General features: G+C 35.5%; 2 protein-coding genes across 3 annotated transcripts; one reads left to right on the plus strand and one right to left on the minus strand.

Moving 5' to 3' along the window:
* The first annotated feature begins 1,139 nt into the window (after positions 1 to 1,139).
* On the plus strand, positions 1,140 to 22,980 carry LOC121418333. The gene is made up of 4 exons (XM_041612147.1): positions 1,140 to 1,761; positions 2,764 to 3,628; positions 8,741 to 8,929; positions 22,673 to 22,980. Exons 2-4 carry the CDS (start codon positions 2,974 to 2,976, stop codon positions 22,771 to 22,773), a joined length of 945 nt encoding a protein of 314 aa, XP_041468081.1. The 5' UTR covers positions 1,140 to 1,761; positions 2,764 to 2,973; the 3' UTR covers positions 22,774 to 22,980.
* On the minus strand, positions 9,089 to 17,077 carry LOC121418332 (probable serine/threonine-protein kinase irlB). 2 transcript variants are annotated; one of them, XM_041612144.1, is made up of 8 exons: positions 16,977 to 17,077; positions 14,675 to 14,779; positions 14,002 to 14,127; positions 13,130 to 13,234; positions 12,488 to 12,592; positions 11,353 to 11,526; positions 10,676 to 10,767; positions 9,089 to 10,205 (listed from the first exon to the last, which is right to left on the minus strand). In XM_041612144.1, exons 1-8 carry the CDS (start codon positions 17,073 to 17,075, stop codon positions 9,278 to 9,280), a joined length of 1,734 nt encoding a protein of 577 aa, XP_041468078.1. In that variant the 5' UTR covers positions 17,076 to 17,077; the 3' UTR covers positions 9,089 to 9,277. The 2 variants fall into 2 exon arrangements, with proteins under 2 accessions (XP_041468078.1, XP_041468079.1); XM_041612145.1 differs by lacking the exon at positions 13,130 to 13,234.
* Positions 22,981 to 26,125: the final 3,145 nt, after the last annotated feature.

Raw genomic sequence — 26,125 nt, forward strand, 5'->3', positions numbered from 1 at the left:
AGGCCATTCGTGACATTGATGAGTTAATGACGAGAGAGTATGGAGAGATTTTGGCCGGGGATCTCATAGTGTGACTCGTCATGCAGGACTGCGCTCCCCCCCCCCTGTAGGTATGCTAGTCCCCCTTCTTCTCGTGGAACTTTGGAGGAGGGACGGGGAGTGCCCCCAATTTCCATCTATGCTATCGTGTGTAAAACATGTTTCCTAATTCTTCATCACTATACGCTGTTGAGGTGACGGAGGTTTTGATAATTTAATTTTCAAATTCAATGAATGGCGCTATTTCAATTACGAATTCAATCGATCAATTTGATTATTTCCGTACAATGCAGGGGTTGGGTGCTGTTGTAAAAAACTCACTGAACAGTGTTGGGGTAGACTGATGCGGGGTCGTGATCAACAGTATTGTTAAATAACCACGTTGCTATGACAACTGATTTGTATACGCCGACGTGTGACAAAACGAAAACACATTCAGGCACAGAAGTTGAGTCAAAATGAGAGATATTTTGATTTCATGAATAGTAAATTGGCAGGGGTGATCTTGTGATATAATCGTAAATCATAATGGATTCTTGCTGGTATTTTTCAGTCAAAGCACTTTTTTTTTTACAGACGATATCATTTTAAGTTGGCGCATGAATTATTCCGATTATCTTTATTGTTTCATAGAAATTACAGGATCCTTTACAATCTCTGATGATTTGTTTTTTAAGAATTGCAGGCTCGATATAAAAACCTCAAATCCTTTTTTTCATTGTCATTATTATAAGTCTATGGTCACTTGGCATACAAAACATATCTTCGATTTTCGGCTACACATACAAACAATTTCGGTCAGTATTCTATTCGGGGAGTGTTTTATCAACATCTTTGTCCGACAGTTATCGGATTTAAAAAAATTTCCTTGACTTTTTTTTACTTGATAGAGAAGCAATGTAAACATGCCAGATACAATGCGACTTGTCAGATGAAACGTTCATAAAATCCTCTCGTGAAACGCTCTTTTCATTTTCTTAAACCCGTCTATAAAAATGTGCAAAGTTCAAAATCGCCCCGATCGATGACTGTGACCTCGGAGGGATAACTCAATATAAATGCTAAACCGAACTTTGAACGTTCAATGTGTTATTCTATTGGACCCTTTTCATGTTCACTATTCAATAATTATAGTCATGGCACACCGTATTCATAACAATATATCCGTTAATATTCGGGCATTATAATATATTATATACCCGGCTCCCCGCTGATAGCTGCAATTGTGAGGTGCTAATAATGTCTGTAAGCAAGACAGATATTACTTGTTATTGACTGGGTGAATGCGGAGCAAAGCGATTGCCTTGCGAAGGAGGACTGTCAATCGATCAATAAGCGGAGAGCCTTGGATGTTAAACCTCAACCACGGGATGTTCCATAGCTATCTCTATTTTTAATTAATAAACGAGACTGGGTGAATGTATAATATAGCCCACGCAACTCAGTGAGTGTTGGACATATGGAATTCCCATGTATCACTGTGAACAGTATTGATGATTGGTGTCGACTCTTGTCGATGCGTTGTTTTGACTGTTAAAAAGTGTGTTCACAACAGCTACCACAAGGACTTACGGTTTTAAGTTACAATTATTATTGGGATTAGTGGCGTGATTTTTCACAACCAAGATGATATAGTTCAAATCTGAAGCACTTACCTTTCTACTTAATTGATGACTATACTGAGCATGCCTGCTGAACCACTGTTTGCCAAGAGCTATATGCGTAAGTGAAAGACTGAATAATTTTCGTTGTCATAAGTCATCTAATCATGGCCTTAATTGTTGCATTGATAATGAATGTAGGAGTTTTAACTTCCATCTCCACAGTGATTTTGCAAACGGTAATATTTGACATATATATATACACCAATGGAATATTATACATATTTACGTCATACACAATTTCTATTGGACATCTCTCAGTAGCTAGTTTATGACCACGTCAGTTAGTTAGTTGCTTATTATCTTTAAACCAACGTTTTGTCACGTGCTGTCTAATAAACACTAAATTGGGCATTAGATGCCAAACTTTTGTTTATTGAATTTACCTTTTTTGACAAATTTCTTTGTAAGCAACGTTCAATGTTTCCGATTGACCATAATTTATATTTAACGAATTTGACCATACAGCTGTCCATGAAACAGTTAACATTCATACAGGCATTTACGCCCAACTAAGCATTCACTTACTATTGTGTTACAATTTCTCTGATTCTTAAAAAGAAAGTTTATAGCGTTTTACTGGACATACTTTATTCTTTCTTATCTGATTGATATACAAGAATGACAATGTCATCTCCGTAGGTCTGTATATAATTTCGCATGAGCTTTGTATTCAAGTATAAACCAGGCATACGTCAAGAATATTCATTTCCACAATTTTATAGTGCCGGCCGGAGTATCAAAAGGTTAAGCAATAATTTTAAGAAATAAGTATGCCAAGCGTATATGTGACAAGAAGTGTTGCATAATATTATGACCAACAGTTGGAGCATTTTTAATATTGCCCAAAGTGGCTTGATTGTATTTGGGCAACATTTACACATATGTGGTTAAAAAATTTTTAAAAAGAAAGCAGTGCGTTACTAAAAAAAACCTAGTAAACTTTTTTTAGGAGTGTACGGTTCTTGTTGATATCACAACTATTGATGCTGGACTTAAAAAATCGACTTAACTCACAGTTGTCAGATCTATTCATTTATTTATGCTATGTTTCATTTTCCAGGTGTAAATACACCAAAACATCAAGATTACAATAAATCAACATGTAGACATTGAAACCCTCGATGGACAAGGACCACTCTGAACTTACTGAAGATCTAGGCGAAAAATTAGTTACCACGCCATTCACGATGTAATAAGATTTCATGGTGGTATCTCGATCGAAAAGTGATTTGCTATTATTCTGTAAGAACCATAGTGAACGAAACCAAGCATGATGCGAAACGGTCCGAGCAGTGACAAGGTGGAGCTTCTTGGGGATACCTCGATCAACCACCGATTAGACCCTGCAGTCGAGTTACCCAACCAGATACCCGTCACTTCAGAAATTCCCAAGTCCTCTGCGATATGCAACGCAACCGTGAAATGGAAGTCTCGAATATCGACGACCCAGGCCCCAGACAGGAATCTGCTGGACGCGCCGCCATCGCCTGCAAAACGAGCAGCAGGAGCGGTAGATCATCCAGAGACCAGAGAGAAGAATCCGGAGGTGGTTATCACCGCTGTCGGCTCCGAGTCCAGTGTTCATACCGGAAGTGGGTTGATGAAGAATGACAAGCCAACGGATGTTGACAACCTCAGCCAGAACTCGGTCTGGACCAGGCAATCTAGGAATGGATCCATCCAGGGTTCGGGTTCGAGGCCAAGCTCAAGGAACTCACTTGCATCAGGTCGAGTGGCATCTGCTTTTATCGCCATGGGGACGGGGGCATCGTTCACTGAATTGCCTAAAGGTGGAACGGGTGATAGTCAGCAGCAGGTGTCTCGGGTCAACACTGTGGACAATCCCCTCCTAGCTGCTATTCCGTATCTACCAGTCAAACTGGCTTGGATCCTTCTTTTATTCAACATTCTTGTGCCAGGTTTAGGTGAGCATTTTTCAATTGAAAAGGACTGATATATTCCAGCATACTGTCATCAGAAACAAAAATAATATATAAATACACATTTACGAGGCGATTGAAACGGGTGTTCTAAGCGCACTGGCAAGGTATTCGTTTTAATCAAACTTGGTAATGAATTTAGGTGACACCCCCACACCATATACGGTGGTATATAAGTATAACCATGAACATAATCATTTTATCTTTCAAGTTTAAAGGGCTCTCACGATATTTTTTCAATAGCTATGAGAAGACTTGACCAAAATCGCCTTTCATGAAGTGTTATTATGGAATAAATGCGGCAAATGATCATAGCGATCGAACAAATTTTCAGTATGTGCACGAAAGAATGGTGTCCAAAAGCCTCTTTCAAGTGTAATTATCACATCACGGGCTATATTTGTAGGGGTATGTAACTGCATACATAACACTTCTATCTTCCACCTGAAGGACTCTCACGATGTTTTTTAATGGATAGGTTGTGACGCAAACTACTGAATTGCAGTTAATATCCAAATGCGAGCGAAGCGAGCTAGCAAATTTTCAATAGATGGAAGACAGAATGATAACCAAATCGTCTTTCAAGGGGCTTATATGGGAAAAGTTGCGGTAAGTGAGCGTAGTGAGCGAGCCTTTAAAAATTGGCTTCAGTCGTTTAAGATAATATGCATTTGTTACATAGGATGATAAGGGTAAATTATCAATAATGTAAACTTTAGAAGAAAAGGAATAAGAAATAAATAAAAAGAGCAAAATGGGTTTATTGTCCAGAAAATTTCAAATGAGATTTATTCCAACATGTAATGTTGAAATAAAACTCATTATAGTCGAGAAAATGTCAAATGAGTTTTATATAAACATTTAATGTTTGATCATTTGATCACTGGTTAAAGGTGAGATGGGAATGGGAAAAAATGGGATCATTATTATTAGAAAACAAGGTGATGTGATATGAAATGATCATAGGCCCTCACAGGCCAAAATATAAACTTAAAAAAACGTGGAAATAGGACAATGATGCATATGGGAAGTTAAGATTTTGAATAATCTTTAAGAATCATATTGAGAGATTATACAACATTCCAAATATTTAGCAAAATTCATATTTGAAATATTTATTACATTGTTGTATTAATCAATATGATTTAAAGTCCCCTATAAATTGATAAGTTTGTAAAGATGAGTGTTTCATTAACTGCATCGATTTGATCAATGATGATTATACAAGCCACCCTCCCCTTTCCTAAAATTGGGGGCATATATCCCCCATTCCCGGGATTTACGCCATTATGTTATGTCCAAGGGGCAAAGGAAGTTTGCTGGAGAGTAAAAAACACCAAACAGTCATCATCAATAGCTATGATTAATTACTTTCAGAATACAATAGAGAATAATCAAATTTCAACTTGGCCATAATGATAAGAACAGTAATAATAATAACAATGATAATAAATGAATACAATTTCTAAAATATTATATCCATCTCATAATGCTAAATGCTCAGTATGATGGATTTATAATATGTTTTTATTTTAATGCTTACTTTGATAATTTGTAAAAATCTATTTATCTAAGTATCTATTTATTTATTTTTTCACTCATTTTTTTTCATTTCTATATCAATACCTTCATTATATTTGTTTATTTATATTTTATTATATTTTGGGGTAGGTAGTTTTCCTAGGATACATTTTACCTTGCAGCTCTACTATCTTCCTTTTCATAATTTGATATAGGTTTGGTTTTTCATCAAAACAAGGTACAAAATAATTATTATTACACCGGTATTATACCAATAATGTCACAAAATGAAAATAACAGTTATATGGCAAACTTCAAACTTACAGGACCTTAAAAAAATCTACATAGCGATAGCACTATATATCATTTCGCTTGCACTTTGTTCGTGTTTGAACAGTTGGCAGAACTCGTTCTATACCTGCATCATCTGATGCATGCGAGAATGCATCGATTAATTCGATACGAGTCCGTCATAACGTTATTAAAAATGAATTACCCACGGATTCAAACAATTTGCGTTGCCCGAGGTATGAATTAAAATGTCAGAGATCAAGGTCTTCTTTTATTATATTGATCGCTTATAAATTCTGACATCTTTCAAACTAAATTGAAAGAAATGATGCATATCATAATGTTTAATAGGCTAGCCGGGCTACCGTTCTTATAATATTCCGTTATTTTTTTCATTACACTCTCCACTCATTTTATTGCCCAACAGCCATAGCTTTCCATCGAAAAAAGGAAAGCAGATCTTTTACCCCGCCGCATTTGTTAATTTCTTATTCGTATTTAACTTTGTACATTTTTAAAGTTCCATGCGGGGTCTTCGCCCCCACTTTTTCAAAAACCTGTTAAAAACGTAAAAACAACCATAATTATGATTGTGATTTTTGCATGGTCAGCCCCCCCCCCCCACTTTTGGCTCAGCCCCCCAATTTCAAAAACCGTTCCGCGGCCCCTGCAATATGCCTATATTCGTTTGAGCATTAAGCATGTTTTGAGAGTATGGAGCAGATAAATTTATGGCGGGGGGTGGGGGTAGGACCAAACACCTGCATATAAGTGATTAAAATTAAGGAAATAAAAAGAGAATGTATGCCTAAGGGGGCTAGGTCAGGCTATGATTTTTTTTGGTTTTTTTTTCAATGACGCAATAAATCACAACAAGTGGAATGCCTCTGGCCGTCTCACCTGCGGTTCAATATAGCAGCAGTGCTGACTTTGAATACTACTCTAACTCGCACAAGATGTTCAGTGATACATGGTTACTCTTATGTCCACTTTTTATGAACTAGACCAATAAACTTACAGAGATATGATGGTTATTCAACAAAAAAAACCAACATGGCTAAAGTTCACTGACCTTACATGAACTTTGACCTTGATCATGTGACCTGAAACTCGCACAGGATGTTCAGTGATACTTGATTACTCTTATGTACAAGTTTCATGAATCAGATCCATAAACTTTCAAAGTTATGATGGTAATTCAACAGATACATCCAATTCGGAGAAAGTTCATTGACCTTTGACCTTGGTCATGTGACCTGAAACGCACACAGGATGTTCAGTGATACTTGATTACTCTAATGTCCAAGTTTAATGAACTAGACCAATAAACTTTCAAAGTTATGATGGTAATTCAACAGACACCCCCGATTCGGCCAAAGTTCATTGACCCTAAATGACCTTTGACCTTAATCATTAGACCTGAAACTTGCACAAAATGTTCAGTGATGCTTGATTACTATTATGTCCAAGTTTCATGAATCAGATCCATAAACTTTCAAAGTTATGATGGGAATTCAACAGATATCCCAAATTCGGCCAAAGTTCATTGACCCTAAATGACCTTTGACCGTGGTCATGTGACGTGAAACTCATGCAGGATGTTCAGTGATACTTGATTAACCTTATGTCCAAGTTTCATGAACTAGGTCCATACATTTTCTAAGTTATGACGTCATTTCAAAAACTTAACCTCAGGTTAAGATTTCGATGTTGATTCCTCCAACATGGTCTAAGTTCATTGACCCTAAATGACCTTTGACCTTGGTCATGTGACATGAAACTCTAATAGGATGTTCAGTAATACTTGATTAACCTTATGGCCAAGTTTTTTTAACTAGGTCCATATACTTTCTAAGTTATGACGTCATTTCAAAAACTTAACCTCAGGTTAAGATTTGATGTTGACGCCGCCGCCGTCGGAAAAGCGGCGCCTATAGTCTCACTCTGCTTCGCAGGTGAGACAAAAAGGGTGATCTTGATCCCTTTCAAATACACTGGACATCGTCCCTGATACTAAAAACATGAGTATCAAATAACATCTTGGATCTCCATCTTCACCATTGTAAAGAAAATAAAAAATGTAAAATCAAATAGCGGATAGGGCGACCCCGTTTAGTTTATTGAAAGGGGAAACCATTTTAGGCGACGTCAATTTTTCTTTAAATTATTATTTAATAATATGAGTATCACAAAGTTACATGACCTAAACCTTCTCTCTCTCTCTTTTTTTTTTTTGGGGGGGGGTCTCCCCAATTTCTTTGTAAAAAAACTTGTAGGGGCGATCGTTCCTCCTCTGTCTTGATTGGTCCAATGCCTTCGCCCTTGGGAAACGGTCAGGATTATCAATAATTTTTGTATTCCAATCCCCAATTCTGGTCAGTATTCACAATATTTCTGATAGAGTACAGTAATCATTCCTTTGATAGCAAACCGGCATGAAAAAAAATCAAATTCGACTGGAGGATCACGTGATCAGTCTGGTTGCCATGGAGATACCAAACACCTTGCGGGGATACCGTGGAATCTATTTGCCCAGCATTGGTTAGATTGATGCCGAGATGCGACTTTAATAATGAAAAAAGCTGTGAGCATATTTAACAGAATCCTCTTGTCAATTTGTATGCATGTTTCAGGCCTATATTAATCCACTTAATCAAGCACAAAGGCTTCAACAATCTTTTATTCGCGGTGAATATGAAAAGTGATGCAATCCAATCTTGGAATGAACTTGCTGCTGCCGCCCTTATAAAAGGACCACGTAATGGATAAAGATTGTTGTTACAAAAAAAGATTAAGTGGCTTCACAAAATGTTTACCGGAAAAAATTCTGAATCTTTTGAAATGCATGCGAAATAACATGCTTTCATTTTAGATTACTTGCCCTAACATATTTCTCGTGATATTTCATTTCCTTTTAATTCTATTTATTTCTTAATCCTATTAATCTGTTAATATAAATTAATTAATAGATTAATTGATTTATCTATTTATTTATCTATTTGTTTATGTATTTATTCATTTATCTATTCATTCATTCATTTCATAAGGGGAGAAAGTATTCTGCATGTCTGATAGATTATTAAAAACTGTGTTTGATCGTAATTACAATGTAAGATTTAGTGGCTTCACAAAATATGTTTACCTGAAATTAGTCAGACTTCATTATCTATTTCAATGCAATTTTGAGCAGCCTAAATATTTGATGAAGGCAAACTTATCCAAAAACACCACATCAAACGGATTTCTTATCATTGCGTTTCTTTAATTTTGATTGCATACACACAGGTACAATACTGGCAGGTATTAGTATGCTATGCTGTGGAACCCGGCAACAGAACAACAAACAAGATGATGAAATAGGTCTGTGCTGTACGAATATCTTCGTGGGCGTGTCACAGCTTTTCACCGTAACATTCCTTTTGATTGGCTGGATATGGAGCATCACGTGGGGAGTCTACATGGTAGTCTTTGCAAGTAAGCCCAATTACACCACTTTCCCTTTTCACGTTTATATCGTTCATACATGTTAAACGTACAAACTTCCCATGACTGCCACAATCGTAAGACAAGACTGTCATTTAATCGCAGAGCATGGGACAGTCACACACCAACGAAATCAGTTCTGTTTCTGTTTCTGTTTGTGGTAACTCCCGTAGGAACTCGACAGGACTTTTCTGATCGATAATATCGATCCATAGGAAATAAAATGACGGATTTGATCGGTCTGGAGTCGGTTTCGTTTGTGTGACTGTGGCATCAACGAATAAGAACCCGGGATAAGAACATTTCATAAGTTCATACAGGAGAATCCAAATTTACATGCTATTGACATGCCCGCTGATTCTTGTTCTTGATGACTCGAATGATGTCTTTCCATAAAGGTCTGAGATGAGGGTGGCTGTTGATCATCAATGTAGCAAGATTGAATAAATCCGAATTATGAATAACGCGAGAGATATAGTGAATGATCCTCCCAAGAGAGAATATATCAGATTGGATGCTGCTGTACTCTCCATCTAAGATGTATTCAGGAGCGAGATGCTGATAGACCACACCCAATCTGTATCCTTCCATCTCGTGATTGGTCAGGTTGCGATTCTTATGTGGCATGGTCACCGTGGTGACATTACCCATGTCAATGATGTAAGCCTTCCATCTGTCATTTCTGTGGAGTAGGATATTGTTCGGTTTTATGTCGTTGTGAAGGAGGTCTCTCTCATGCATGGCGTGGATGCCTTCGGTGATATCAACAACGACGCTCAACCATTCTTGATCCGACAATGTAGGATTCTTGGTCTTGATGGCCTTGCTTAGCGAATGCACATCTCTTGTATCTTTGTCACCCAGGAACTCTAGGACGAGTCCTGGAAAACTGGTATACTTGGTGTACCCATGACATCTTGGGAATGCTTGGTGTTCCCCAAGGAGACGCAGTACCGCCACTTCCTTCATAGTCCTGGCGTGGTTCAAGGACATCGCTCTCTTGGCGTCGTCTTCGTTGACTTTCTTGCCTTTGTGTATACCTTGAACCTTGACGGCCACTGGATCGCTTTCAAGTCGTTTCAGAAAGACCACTCCGAATGTGCCTTTGCCAATTGCCTTGGTGTCGTCTTTGTCCCAAGGTTCTAGTTGCGATTCCATCACGGTTGGGATTTCTTCTGGAGGTATCAACGACAAGACAGCTCTGTCTACTGTTGGAACATCACTTGTTTCTAAAGATCCTTTGTTTGACAATGCACTCTGTTGAAACCTTCGAGAGAACAAATTTACAAAGAAGTTAAAAAAGCTGAATTATTCTTCTGTTTATTATTATTATAGTAACTGTATTATTATCATCATCACCATCATCATAATATTAAGGCTACAATGTATGCTTGACAAGATTTTCCCCAATTATTGACAGATGAAATCAAAAGACTCATGGAAAAAAATATATAATAATTAAAAATCATTTTGCATATTCCACGTTGTCTAACAAGAAAGTTTAAATGAGCTTTATGTATGAAACGTTCCTGTCACATTTTTTATTAATCGTTATTGCAACTAGAAAATATAATTGTAAAGTAAAGATAATCCGTTATCCAGGCGCTGCGCGCGCCATTTTTTTAGGGGGCTGAAAGGACCCTCTCCTATTGAAGAGGATTAAAAAATCCAGGGGCACTATACGCCCCTATGGTTGTATCATGCGGACAACCCTAATTTTCCTTGAGATGAACTTACGTTGATAAACTGTACCGGAGTTTGGTGATCATAATATCTTGGCAACTTATCTTGAATTTAAGTGCTTCTAATTCAGAGCCGCACTGCCCATCCTATGGTGATATTCAAAAGAGAATAAAATATGAATAAAAACAACGATCAAACAATTATAGTAATTACAGAAACATATAAAAAAACACAATATTTTATCACCACTAGTGCACTGTTTACTACCGCCAAGAAATATATATATACTGCCGCTAAGAAAATATTGCTCACCCCAGCCAGCAATTATAAACATGATGCATATTGTTTTCGAAATGTAATATTACATTCAGAATTAAAATATTTCAAGTATCTGTCTGAAACAATATCATGATATTAGACATTATTTTGATAGTGAATGAAGCATGGGGGAAATAATCATAATATATTGTGCTCGCATTTTGTCCAAGAAGAAAATTAGACCGATTTGAAAGTATTGATTAACATGACCGTATAGCTCCGTTTGCCAGTTATGGTCTTAAATTGTGGGAACTGTATGACAGAGTAACATACAACAAAAGCGCTTAACACACAATGTTTCTAAGAGCTGGGTACATAGACAAATATGTAGGTTTAAGAGTTATATAGAATTAACGAATTCAAGATAATCTACCGAAAATTAAAGGAAAACTGCACAATACCATCGAACTTACCGATGGAGATATAATACACGAAATCACCCCATCCTCGACCTGTGATTCAAGTTTCGAACACCGTTCTTTTAACTCTTGGTACGATTGAACTATCATTCCAATATCTATCTCTTGTTTGTCTGACGTGATCAGTCCAGTGGACAAACCAGCTGCTATCAGCATCTGATGGAAAGTCTAGACAAGAATAGATAATTCGAATAAAAGGTTGAAACGAGATATATTTACATTAAAAATTAAATTGTAATTGTAAAGTTTGCTTCGTATATCCAAATGTATCGCGAACAGATCTGACGGGAGCGGCTTCGGAGCCATTGAGCCCCAAACTTCTTACGATTAAGGAAAACAAGAGAAAAGTACATAGCTGTCATAAAATTGTTTTTTTTTTAATGAGGCCTGTATCATGTGGGTGCTGTATATACAAACTTCTGTCAGATGAAAAATCACCGTGACGATATGAACACTGACTGCATGGTGATATCGAAAAAGTTTATACTTAATTTTCAAAATATTGTTTTTTTTCTTTATTTGCTTTGACTTAATTGTATAATACATGCAAATATTATGTTTGCATATACAATATTAAAAATTATGATTCATATGCCTATTAGGCCTCTGTAGTCTTAATAAATAAGGAATAAAACGATGTCAAGTATAAACCTTTCTTTGAAGAAAATAATTTAATGAATGCAGGAGACCGTCATTATAAGTGGCGAAGCTTGAAATTGCAGGTGGTCTCATATAATATTAGGGACTTTTCGCACCGTGACGCTGAACAAATTCAAATCACAGTGAACAGTTCGGGTCTTTGTCGAATTGGTGAACTGCATGGAGCAGCATTTTATGGTCCTAATAAAGAGCTGACGAATAATTGCAAACATGTCGAATGTCTAGAGTCCAAGACGAAACTTCAGTTATTGATTCACCAATTCTCGACAAAGACGTCTTGGTTGCTTTTTGTCATGAAGGGCATTTGTTAATACATTTTCTATGTTCTTGAAAGCATGCTGCGTCCCAGTGCAGCGCAAAGCCCCTAATATCCTAGAGAGTAAAACTTTTTTCTTCGTGTAAAGCTATATATAGCAACATTATTCTTGACCCCCAAAATAATAATATTGGGAGTATCCTGAATTCTTACCTTCTGTTTAGAGCAGAGTTTCACATTTCCCTGCTCCAATTCAAAACACCTCCTTTCAAACTCTTGTATACTTTTTGATGTTTCAATCAGCTTATCAGACGAAATCTTCGGAAGTTCAGGAATAATAGAAGAAATATAAGAAATTTCAGTGGGAATTACAAAACATCCGATAAAGGCTAATCAACAATTAGTGTTATCAGAATTAACTTTAGTGTACATACAACATTAGCAAAGTAAATTGGAAATTAACAGTCATTAGATTATTAGCAAATGACGTATGAATGATTAAATAATTAAACGGTCTGTTTAGCATCCCTTTAATGTCCGTTTGAGTGTTTAGTATCGACTATTTATTTATACATAAATATCAATATTATATAGACCAACCCTATTCAAGTGGATGCCAATTTAGCTTGCAAGTCAAAACAAATATAGTCTTGCCAATTTTCAAACTAATAAAGTTCATATAAATCTATCTGTCCATTTTCAGGATTTATAGGGTTTTTGTCACTTTACAGATATTTCCCAACGCTTTTGGCTGTATAGTTGTCTATACAAGGGCACCCGCACATCAAAGTACAAAAAAGTAACATGAACGATAAAGCAAACTAAAAGCGAAATGTGATCGCGAATAAAACATACCTTCAGTTCATTTGACAGTCTTTCATTCTCGTGAGTAATATCACGAAAATGTTTCTGAAGTGAGTAATGTTCTTCATTTTTCATTTTGAGCTCTCTTTCCATTTCCTATAATACCAGAAAGGATATATACCTTAATTTTCCCTCGATTGCATTTTTTTATTATTAGTTTATTTAATTTCTCTATCCATCGTTTAACATACAAAGAGAAAAATACGTAAATGCAAATCAACCATGAACCCCCCCAAAAAAAATAATAATAATGATCTTTCAGTAGCAATTGCGTAGTATAAATATAAACAAATTCAATAAACTCATATCATTTTCTAAAGAATTCAACATTTTAAAAGTAAGAAAAATCAAGCATATTATGCTTTAAAAAGTAATAGAAATGAAAAAAGAGGCCAGTTAAGAAGCCATGAAAGTAAGTCGCTTATAGTCTCTCGACAACAACATCATCATACAACATATGAACTTGAGTCAATTAATTTCAACGATAACACAATAATATTATAAACAATATGTAATGAATTTTAATGAAGGAATTCATTATTTATTGATTGATTGATAATTGTAAGAAGTAAAGCGGCATTCAACATCTCAAACATCTGAGATAATATTGCTTCGATTGATTTGGAGGCCATCCCATAAAACTGGACACAAACGGATTTAATTTGCCTAACAATTAATTTTAAGCATATTTCAAGTGTGTCCTTTCAAGCATTTAGAGGCAATATTATGTATTTAGTCTATCAATATCATATCATTGCGGATGGTGCGAAATTACCATATAAAAAGATGAAAAAAAACAACAACGAAATCTCGGGGGACTTCAAGACCAACCCCCCTTTTTTTACCAACGATTTAATACGTACCAAACACTCCTCGTGCGCTGAATCTAACTGGATCATTAGCTCTTTATTTTTCTCTAAAGTTTTTCCGATATTGCCCTTCATTTCTTCCATTTTATCTCCAGTCAGCCGGTTATCTATTTCAAGTTTCTGAAACGGAAAGCATAATATCTTATGTGTAATTGAGAATAGCCATGGTATCGTGATGAGTTTCTTTTCTATTTGTTAAATTGCTATATAGGTACATGTAAATTTTTCACGTTTCCTCAATCAGAATATATAGCCTCCGTCCAGCAAGTGAAATGGACACGATCATGTAATAAATATAATCAATAATGATCCTCATCGTTATCAACGAAAAAAACAAGATCATTATCAACAGTAGCATCGGTACCAACGTCGCGACGATGGTACTGACGGGTCATTTCTATCATCATCGTCATCATCATCAGCATCATCGTCGTCATCATTATCATCATCAGCATTATCATCTTCTTCATAGCTGCTGTCGTCGCCATCTTAATTAGGTTTCATTTTATAACGTTTTGAAACTACATGCTTTATGAATATTCCACATCAAAAGTATATGAAAAGTAGCGTAAAAGATCGAACTATGTATTCACAGTAATGTACCACAACTATAACTTTTTATTTTCAATTTGTGTATGATAATAATTATTATTATTAATAGCCATACCTTTTGTATGGAGCGGAGATCAGTATTTTCCTGTTCCATTTCAAAATAAATCTTTTCGAAATCCTGCAGACGCTTGGCTTTTTCAGTCAGTTTTTCAGACGTTATCTGTTTGGAATCAATAAAAGACACTGAGTGCGAATTGGCGGAGTATTAAAGGCATAAGTTATGTACACACTCCATATTCCAGTGCTTTCCAATTAGATTGTTCACGTTTTAAAACAAGATTATTTCATTTCTCAACAATAATAACAAAGCAAATTGTTACACATTAAAGAAGATGACAATATAAATGAATATCAAATACATAGGCCTACGATTAAATACTAAGACCGTATACTATCTTATATTTCACGCTTAAACGCAAATAGGTTATAGGTTGAACATGTGAAACGGGGGTCGTGGATTTGAAAGTGTGGGGAGATGGGGGTGGGCTGACAATGCAAAAAAAAAAATCACAATGTTCATACGTTTCTGTGCACATTAATTGAAAAAAAAGATGGGTTGGTTGAAGTCCTCCCCTTGTCCTCGGCTCCGCGGCCCCTGTAAAATAAAGTCATTGCGGGAAAGGATCATAATCATGATAATGTAGGAACAAAATTCGAGAAATACAAGCTTTTCAGGATGGGTGATATCAAATGAGTGAAATCATTATAATTTGATACCTGTAGTTTTTGTTGGTATTCGTCTTTTTCTGTCTCCAGAGATGAAAGAGTTTTCTCAAGTTGATTGACGAGTTTCTCCATTGCCCCTGACTTCCGACTCAAATGCTACGTCATATAAGATAAAAATAAAATATCTAATCATTTTGAATATCCCATTCCCCCTTTTAGTTTTCAGGAAATACACTGTAAATTCCAAGGATTTGAAATAAATCCAGATAAACTGTGAATAATGACCAGCCGAATATATAATTAAGATTAGAACATAAAGCGAAACGATTTGAATTTAAATCATTAGAGATTTTAAAGTTAATCCTAAAGATTAAAAAAAAGGAAGAAGAATTGGCTGGTCACCATTCACAGCCGATCTGGATATATTTTAAATACGGCTCGTATTCTGAAGTCGGGTTTAACTTAAACTCAGGTTTAAAGTTGTGGTTTAAGTATGGATGTCCACTCGTAACATAAATCACTAACGGTAGAGATATCATATTTCAGCTCATTTGGCTCTTAAATCATTCATAATTATCTAAGAAGTATAAATAGAAGATTGTCTTCACCATCGATGAATCAGGAAAGAGCAGAGTAAACATAAGAAACATACAACTTAATAAAAATTTTGATACTTTTGGCTTCCCATACTTAAACCACAACTTTAAACTTTAGTTTAAGTTAAACCTGACTTCAGAATACGAGTATGCATTATTTTCTACGCATAGGCCCTTTTGTTTCAATCCATGGCCAGATGGGTATACGTTAATAATACAATTCAGTGGAGTAAATCTATATATTCAGATTTGACCATGCACTTACCAAAAAATCCAGCAATGGTTCAAATTAGCAACGTTTCTCAGTTTGAATTGTAATATATCTAGTTGGAAAATTGCCAGTTTGTCAGTCTTGCCGCATACATTCGTAATTCCGAAGCTTCGTAGTTCCGAAGCTTCGTATTTTGGAGGGTCGTAATTCCGAAGGTTCGTTTGTCCGAAAACGAAGTGAAGTTCGTAATTCCGAAGGTTCGTTAATCCGAAAACGAAGTAAGGTTCATAATTCCGAAGGGTCGTTAATCCGAAAACGAAATGAGGTTCGTAATTCCGAAGGGTTCGTCAGTCCGAAAACTGAATGATTAACGAACCCTATTTCATTTTCGGACTAAAGAACCTTCTTAACAACGAACCTTATTTCGTTTTCGGATTTATAACGAACCTTCGGAACATCGAACCTTATTTCGTTTCCGGATGATCGAACCTTCGGAATAACACCACAAATGTTCGGATTAACCAACCCTTTTACGTTTTCGGATTAACGAACCTCGAGGTATACGCAATTCACGTGTTTCGGAATTACGAACCTTCGGAATTACGAAGTGTAACCAGTCTTGCAGTTACCCGCCAAAGTTTCTTAATGTTGAGAGATGGTGCAGAGAAATAACAATTGTTCGCAAAGTTGAGTAAATTTGAATGGTGCGTTATAATGCAATGCGCGGACTATGAAAGTAAATTTGAATGGTGCGTTATAATGCAATGCGCGGACTATGAAAGTAAATTTGAATGGTGCGTTATAATGCAATGCGCGGACTATGAAATTCAACGAGCTGTTATAGTCTGATAGAAGTTTTGACAAGTGTATCCCACTAGACCTACCTCTATTTGTAATGTCATCTCTTTCTTGACCTCATCGGTTCGATATTTCTCTTCCTTAATAGCATCATCAGCATCACTCTCTGCTTTTGAAAATTTCATTTCCATTTCCTGCGAGCAGAGTGAATGAGTAAAAAATGTTTTTCCTACCAATGAATGTGGGGTGGGAGATTGATTTCATTCCCCGCCTTATTATCAATGATATTAAGGAAAATATATTTAATAAAGTCTATCTTAACCATTATGTAAAGGAAATGGGAAAAAATGCTCGAAAATACAAACTTTTAGAATCAAAATACGAAATCATTCTCATTATTTTGATCGCTATATCCAACCAGTGACAGTCGGTTGTATTATTTTGATTAATTTAATCTGATGGAGATGGGGAATAAAATTTGGTAATGACAATGCATTTTTTGGTTTATTTCAGTTAAATCCGTTTTATCTTATGTTATCAAAATTATATTTCGTTAACATCATGATCAAAGATGATGATATAAAGGATAGTTGTTTTTTAACATACCTTTAATTGTGATTCAAACTGCTTTTTCTCCGATTTCAAACGAGCGATTTCATCTTGCATTTCAGCAATTCTACTTGTAGAATTCACGTTTTGGTCCTGACTAGCCTGTCACACACAAAAAGTTAAAGGATATTGTAACTTCAAATCTTCTTCATATAGGCCTACACGTAAAGAACGTACTTCTTGAAGTGATGTATATAATTGCGAAATGTTATGATAAACTAGTATGCTGATGCTGAATATGAATGATATTCTTGTACATGTACGCACTTTTATGTTTGCATTATTAGTAAAGCTATTACATTATTGTCGGATCGCTGTCTCCTGTCATCAGGGGAGCGTTTCATCAATATTTTCATCCGACAAGTTGTCAGATCTGACATCTTTCCGTGATTTTGATTGGCTGAGAGGCACTGTTCCTATGGTAACTGTCGGATAAAATGGGACTTGTCAGATAAAACGTCCGACAAGTCCTTTCATGAAACGCCCCCAGACTGTCACATTGTAAATTGACTTCAAGTAGACTCATCCATTCATTCATTAATTCAAATTAATAAACACATGCACACATAAATAAATAAATATATACATATATATATTTTCGTAATCAATGAAGCGAAGATCTCGATACACTGATATACCTATATAACAATAACACAGCTTACTTCTAGTTGTGCTTTCAAGTCGTCAGCTGATTTGATCACTCCGAGATACTGTGTTTCTATCTTGTGAATATGTTCACCCTGGCCTGAAACTTTTTCTTTCTCCCTCTGTCATAATTGAAAAACAAAACACTCAAATTATTCACCTGAACGGAGATAACTCTATTTTAATTTATTTTAGTGAATTTTGAATTTTAAAACACGATAATATTTAAAATGTTCTTTTACTCTAAATTCATATGAAAACAGATAATTGATATAAACATAAATGAATCGGTTTTTTTTAAGTGATTCTCTATATTGTCACCAGAAAATTGCGTTTCTGAAAATCAGATTTACATGCATTTCAATTTTGCGAACACCATCAGGAGAATATTTTACAAATATGGCAATTGTAGGAAAATAATGATGTCAAACCTTTAGCTCTGAAACTAATGAAGTCTCTCTTTCTTTCGTTAGTATTAGTTCCTCCTCCATCCTCTGAAAAGATTTATCTGCCTCTTCCACTTTCAGACGCAATGACTATTTATGAAAAAGATTTAATTATAGATAGTAAATAGATATGCAGCAGGGGTGCGTCCAGTTATGGGAAGGGGAAGGACACATCAATTTGCAAATCTGTTTAGGCAATATATAAAGCAAAAGGATTAACCCAGGGGCGGACACAGGATTTTTTCCAAAGGGGGGGGGGGCACATTTTCCCGATGACAAGCCCCCAAAGTTGGGTAAAAACGGCATATTTACAATACAAATTTTGATTATGGCTCTCAAGGAGGGGGGCACGGGCTGGATCCCCCCCCCTGGATCCGCCAGTGGGTTAACCTTCCAAAAATGTATATTCTCAAACCAAAAATCGTCCAAAACCAAACCATCAAAATTTAAACAAATTTGTATTCAGTCAAAAGTCTCACTTTCAAAATGGGGGTGTACAACTTTGCACATGTAGGGGGGGGGGGGGGAGGGGGCTAGGTTTGTCCCTTGATTGATAGATAGGTTTAGTCAGAAAGAGTTTGAGAAGGTTTAGTCTGAGGTTGGTCTGACGAATTTTTTATCTTTCGGAGGGGCTTTGTCCTAGCTCGGATAAAATAATTTTATCACCCAAGTAGAAAATTGGATTGCATGATAATGTACCTTTATCGTCGAGTTTTGTCGTAGGACCTTTCTCCGCAAGTTTTTTACATCCTTCTTTTGTAAGAGGTAATTGGATTTTATTTCAACAAACTTTCGTCTGAGTTGGCAGGTTATGGAGTCATCATCATCTACATTCCCAGCACTTCCAATACCCAAGTCAATTGCGAGATTCTGTTTGATAAAAAGCCAGGAATTTGTGGATATTCTTTCATTAATAAGGGTAGTTATGATTTTGCAGAATTTCGACAAAAATGATCATTCACACTGCACAAAGTGTTCAATATTGAATGTATATAGGCCTATATAGTTCATCTCTGATCAACGACTCTCAATTTAAAAGGCTTTGGTAAACATCTTAATGCATCTCCTTACGCAATATTTTGCATTACTGAATCCATCTATTTTCAAAGTAACATATCAAACGGAGTATGACGGACGTTGACGATAGTGCAAACGCGGAAAAAGACATGTGACGTCATAATTATCTCAAAGCAGTCGGTGGGGTGGGTTGCGATACAACAGGGGAGCGTTTTATCCGACAACTACCATAGTTACCTCTCAGCCAATCAGAATCAAGGAAAGTTGTCAGATCTGACAACTCGTCATACAAAAATGTTGATGAAACGCTCCCCAGATCATCCCCTAAAAAAGATCTGTCCGAAACAGTACTCCAGCAGAAGAGACAAGGATATTCGAATTCAACTTTATTTCCATAATAGAAAAAAAGTATACAAATCATTGACATGCAAGAGATATTTTAGATGTTTTCTCAGCATTTTCTCCAATCCAATTGTTTTAATAGAGTATGAATTATCTTTTATTAAAAAATGAAAAGAAAAATAGATTGATTCTTTATTATTTGGATTGTACCTTGATGTCGTTGAGCTTCGGGTCGCGGTCAGCCATCTTCAGCTGTAGTCTACAAACTATATCAGCGGGGGTCGCGTTGCTCGGGAGACCGAGGGTGATTAATAAGAGTTCAATCAAAGCATTCACATCCTGTGATGAAATTTGAAAACCGTATGTTGTTATAAACGAATGTGCGATATTTTGTTTATAACACAATACTACTCCGAATTGACTACTGATGATGATGATGATGATGATATAGTGAGGACGGCGACGACGAGGATGATGATGAAAATGAGTATAGGCCTATTGATAAAAATTATCATGAGGATGATGATGATGTCATGATGATGATAACGATACTAATGATAATAATGATGGCGATGATGGTGGTAATGATCATGAAGGTGATGATGATGGTAATGATAGTGCTGATGATGATGTTGATGATAAGGAGGAGGAAGAATATGGTGAGAATGAGGATGAAGGTGATGATGATGATGACGACGATAATAATGATGATGATAAGAAGGATGGTGATGAGGATAATGAAGATGATGATGAGGATAAGAATGATGATGATGATGAGGGTAATGGTGGCGATGGTGATGATGATGATAAAGATAGGGAGGATGAAGATAATGAGAATGAAGGTGATGATGATGATGTTGATAACGATAATGATAAGGAGGAGGATAAAGATGATGAGAATGAAGGTGATAAGGATTATGATGATGATGAGGAGAAGGATATAATAACGATGATGAAGATGATAATGATGATGCTTGTCATGAGAGTGACATCAATGATAACAATCATACTTAATGCAAAAAATGACAATAAAACAATACATAAACGGGTATCATAATTGAATATATCCTTTCTATTTTTTTTTACTTACATCTTGTTTGAATCTTTGTATGCGACGGTTGATGATGCTATCTTTGGTAACCGGTGTCAATGGCTTTAAGATCACCGGACATGGGGTCCTATTAGCCATCACAGTTTAAGTTGCCGAGTTGCTGATAAAAAACATGGCACATTACGAAATCAAATTCTCCAGAGATCATTGAAATCATAATATTATCTTATTTTTTTTACATATTAATATTACATCTAATTTAGATCTAGTACTAAATTATAATTTCGACTTATTATTGATGCTTATTCTTGATAATCACTTTTTTAAAATTATCATAACAAAGAAGGTATACTGTTCAACTAAAATAATAAACGGTTGAATTTATTTGTCTTGAAATTGAATCACCATAAAAATTGTCGAATTCATGTAAGTCTCTGGTGTCCAAATTATGGATTGATTGCACAATTTGCTAAACAGTAAACTGTCACTTGAAAAAATATTGGGTAAAAATGCTCCATTAGGGTAATATTATTATGTGTGCAACCAACATTGGGCATTTTTTTATAAGGGGCATTTTTATTTATCCGGTGTGATGAACATTTTGCCCATTCTAAAGTACTTGCTGCTTAACCTTATGGACATTATGCTTCCCGCATTGGAAAATACTGCCCAAATTTAGTTGGACACATAATTAACCTCGTGCTAGTTAAAATTTTACCAAATATTTTTACAGTGTTGCTTAATATAATGTATTAATATTGGCTAGATAGAATACATGTAATTAAAACAAAAATAAGAATTACCTTTTGATGATGATCGTATACGGCATGTTCCAAGTAACTTCCAGATAATAAGGCTTGATAGTTCCTAAAAATTAATGTCAAACTCATTTCTTGTTTATAGAAACAATATTTATTCACGCTCAGTGCGCAGGACCATGACGTAACAATTTATTATCTCTAACCTGGTGTGCGCGCGTCGCTGATGCATAAAACCAAACACTGTTTTCTCGCTTCATTTTCCCGACTATTCGTATATAATTATAAAAAGTCAAAGAAGCCCCGATGTACTTCTCATGTCAAGTAGTCCGGCCGACTTCTCCGGTTTCTTGGGAATCAATCTGTGATTGGACTCAATGGCGTGTAGGGGGGCTTGGGGTGCTTGCCCCCACCCCCCAAAAAAAATCACTACCAGAAAAAAAAAGAGAAAAGAAAAGGGACAAAGGTGCAATACGATATTATTTTCTGAATATTATCTTAAAATCTATCACAAAATTTGATTTTTACAATAAAAATTGTCGAAATTTTTGCTACCTCGCTTCGCTCGCATTTTTTGTTGTTGTATACCTGATGCGCCATATCTGGCCCCCTCAAATTTTTTGGCTCATTACACCACTTAGAATAATAATTGTGATTGGGAACCGAACAAATCCAAAAGTAGATTTGGAAATTAATCATGGTAATTTTGTATTGTCATCTCGTTGCATTCTAAATAAATACATTACAGAGTCAATGAAAAAAACGTGTTTTCCAGAAACGACGAAGTCTAAGATGAATAAAACATTTTGAAATATTCGTGTATAAGGTTCTATACTACGTAATGAGCATAAGAACCAATTGGTACTAATTTACTTATCCTCAAAGGTTTTTTCGTTTCTCTCTTTTTTTCCCAGAGGAGCATAAAAGCTTGATTGACCAGGAAAGAAGATTGAAGCGAGTTCAGACGGCAGCTAAGGCATTCAAAGCTGGACGTTCTATCCCTGGATCCTACTAGAAAATTGGATCAACCGTCAGACCGCTTCTGAAGATCTCCCGTGAGAAGGTTCTGCCCCAGGATGCTACAAAAGAACTTGCCCGATTGCCCGGGGCAAGTAAAAGTTAGAATCGGGCAAGTGTTTCGAAGTGAAGACCAAAACTACTTGCCCGAATTGAGCAAGCAAAATTCTTACAGTAGAATGACCAAATTTCGGGTCGATGATATATTGACCCTAATTTTGGTCATGGCAGGTAAAGATAAAATCACTTTGGAAAAAGGAATGCAATAACAAGGTCGATCAGTTCATGTCAAAAGAGAGAAAAAAAGGTCAATGGTTTATAAAACCACAAAACTTTCTTTTGAAGAGGTAAAACTTTCTTTCAAGGATTTTTGGGGCAAGTGAAATAGATTTTTGGGCAAGTATATTCGAACTATTTAAAAATTTACTTGCCCGACTGGGCAAGTGCTTCTAAAAAGTTTTGTAGCACCCTGTACCCCAGTCGCACCGTCCAACTGAACAAACCTATTATATATTATTACAGCAAATATGTTCCATCGGTTGATGTTTATGTTCTATTGTTTGCTTGTTTCGTTGGTTTGCCATGTTATCTGGTTTGTTTTATTTCTCTTCCATTTTCAACATGTAAATCAGAAATATAGCAATACAGATCGACGAGCAAAAACAATGAGCTTACTGGGTAAAAGGTCGTGATTATAATTTCTTTGTATACACAATGCACCGGACAAAAAATTGAAAAAAGAAAAGAGAAAAAAATGTAATTTTCTGATTATTATGCCAAATCTACCATAAAATTTGATTTTTTTTGCAATAAAAATGTCAAAATATTTTCTAGCTCGCTCACAACTTTTTTATAATAAATTCTATGCGATAAGCCATATCCAGGCCCCTCAAAAATGTTGGCTCATTATACCACAGAATTCAGTGACCATATTAACTGCTGTATCAGTAAAAATCAGAAAGCCAAAATACTATTCTTATGGTCCTATTATCTTTGCTAATCACAAGGATGCATGGTATTTGAATAAATGGAAATGCAACTAAACATTTGTATTTTAATTGATAATATATATTTTTTTTTCAGATAGACCTACTGAAGAAACACCTTGTAGATATATTGTTTTTATTCCTTGTATAAGCTTAATTCATCAACACCTTGACTTTCCTTTATCATGTGCAAATATTAACTTACACAAAACTTGTATATAAAAAAGGCGTACTTCTTTGGGCGGTTTTATTATATTCATGAATACCAAACTCTTGAACTGACACGAAGGAGGAAAATGAGAGAAAATTAAAACGTATTTTGCCGTATTAAGTTTTGTAAGGCTATGTTTCTTACAGAATCGTCTTTAAATTCGCAATTTATATCGCTTCCTGCATGTAAATGACGATGCAAGGGCAAAATCAGTGCACAGACTTTGAGATACAGTTTGTGACGAGGAAAACGGCAAATTATTCATTATTCTGAAAGCATATGCCTATTCAGGGTTGATGCTACTGACAGTTGGTAGTATTAACACCCCCCCATTTTTTCTCTTAATATATAATTTCTAATTCACTTTTGTGTGTTCTACATTGTTATGCGCTTTGATATGGATTTTATGAAAAGCGCTATATAAGACTTAGTCGTTATAAAAAAGAGAGATATTGAACACTACTACCACTGGCGTACAGGTGGGTGAGTTGGGGGGGGGGCTTTCCCCCACCCCCACAATTTTTTTCATGACCAATAGAAAAAGAGAAAAGGAACGAAAAGAAAAGACTGAACAGCGAAATATATAATTTTCTGAATATTATGTCAAACTCTATCACAAAATTGGATTTTTGAAATAAAAATTTTGAATTCATTGGTTCGCTCGCTTGCAACTTATTATTTTTAAACAATATGCCAGACCGAGCCCCCTCAAACTTTTTGGCTCATCACCCCTGCTCAAAATACCATGGAAAACCCTCTCCCAATGTGCATGATCATGTGATTTGAATTTCCAACACGATCGACTCTCCGAAGAGATATATGAAGTCATTATTGTCATGATTTTACTGTCTTTCAGTTCATTTATTTATAGTGTGTGATAGGCCTATGATTATTCAATTGTCAAATTCATATTCATTTAATGCAGTCTCTACAAATTTGTTGTCACACTTATCATGCCATCTGTGATGACAGAACTTTGTGATATGAAATGTCGTCAAAGATAGTCTAATCAACAATGATATTTTCTCTTGTAGCGTATGTCCATTTCAGGATTGATAAAGTTTTGTTGAATGCCATGTCCATCCGAACAAAAAGTTGTTTTGATTAGTAAGAAAGGAAGAATAGAGAAACGCTACATTGAAGATTGTATTAAACTTGCATGAGTAATTTTTTTTGTTTAAATCCTTTTAATTCCACAGAACAATTTATTACTCTTATTCCTGTCTACTGTTTTTAACTTTAAGTTAGTTTGATTTTTCTTTATCTATTACTAATTGAAGACAACTAATATGCAATTTCATCATCCATAACACAATTGATGTAAATATTGATGATTGGGCAACAATGGAGAAATATGCCCCACAGGTCCAATTTCACCACAAAATTTGTCGTTTTGTACAGTTTAAGATTGTATTAGTATTTGATTTTATTGGCATAATTTTCACACGATTAAGTTTATCTCAAAATCCAACCAGAATGACTGAGTTGACAGTCTGACAACCACAGTCTGAGTTGACTCGGTATTTCCGCTATAAATACATGCTTCTGCAACTCATTTGGTACAGGTTCATTATTTATTTCTCTTCATTTATAAAGTCTTATGCAATTTGATCTGTATTATCTGAAATATTCTTAATAGAAAGCGTCTTTCATTATATTTGCTTCTTGTTAGACTTTGATTGTATATAGTAAATAAGTTGTAGGCTTGTCTATAGGGATATATGGATGAAAAGTAAGCAACTCTTGTTTCATGTGCTATCTTTATTTCATCAAAGTTCAAAACTTGTTTTATGGGGGTTAGAGGTAGTTGTGAGAGCATATACATCATAAGTAAATAAATATGAAGTTATGTGTTTTCTTCTTGTTATAGTGGGTATTAAAACAAAATATGTAACACATTTTGATGTTTTGTCTGATTGATCTTATTCCTTTGTTGCATGTAATAAATGTGATATCAACTGCAATGAGAGTTTCTCATTGGCCCAACCAAATACATGGATGATAAAAAATACTTTCCAGTTTCCAAAATACAATGTCATTACAATGAATCAAAAAGCCCTCTCATAATACACAGGACTTCTAATAATAATAATAAAAGCTGGATTTATAAAGCGCTTTTTGCCTGAGGATACAAAGCGCTGCTATTACACCCC

This window comes from Lytechinus variegatus, chromosome 7 (assembly GCF_018143015.1).
Source record: "Lytechinus variegatus isolate NC3 chromosome 7, Lvar_3.0, whole genome shotgun sequence".
In the NCBI taxonomy this organism is placed as follows: Eukaryota; Metazoa; Echinodermata; class Echinoidea; order Temnopleuroida; family Toxopneustidae; genus Lytechinus; species Lytechinus variegatus.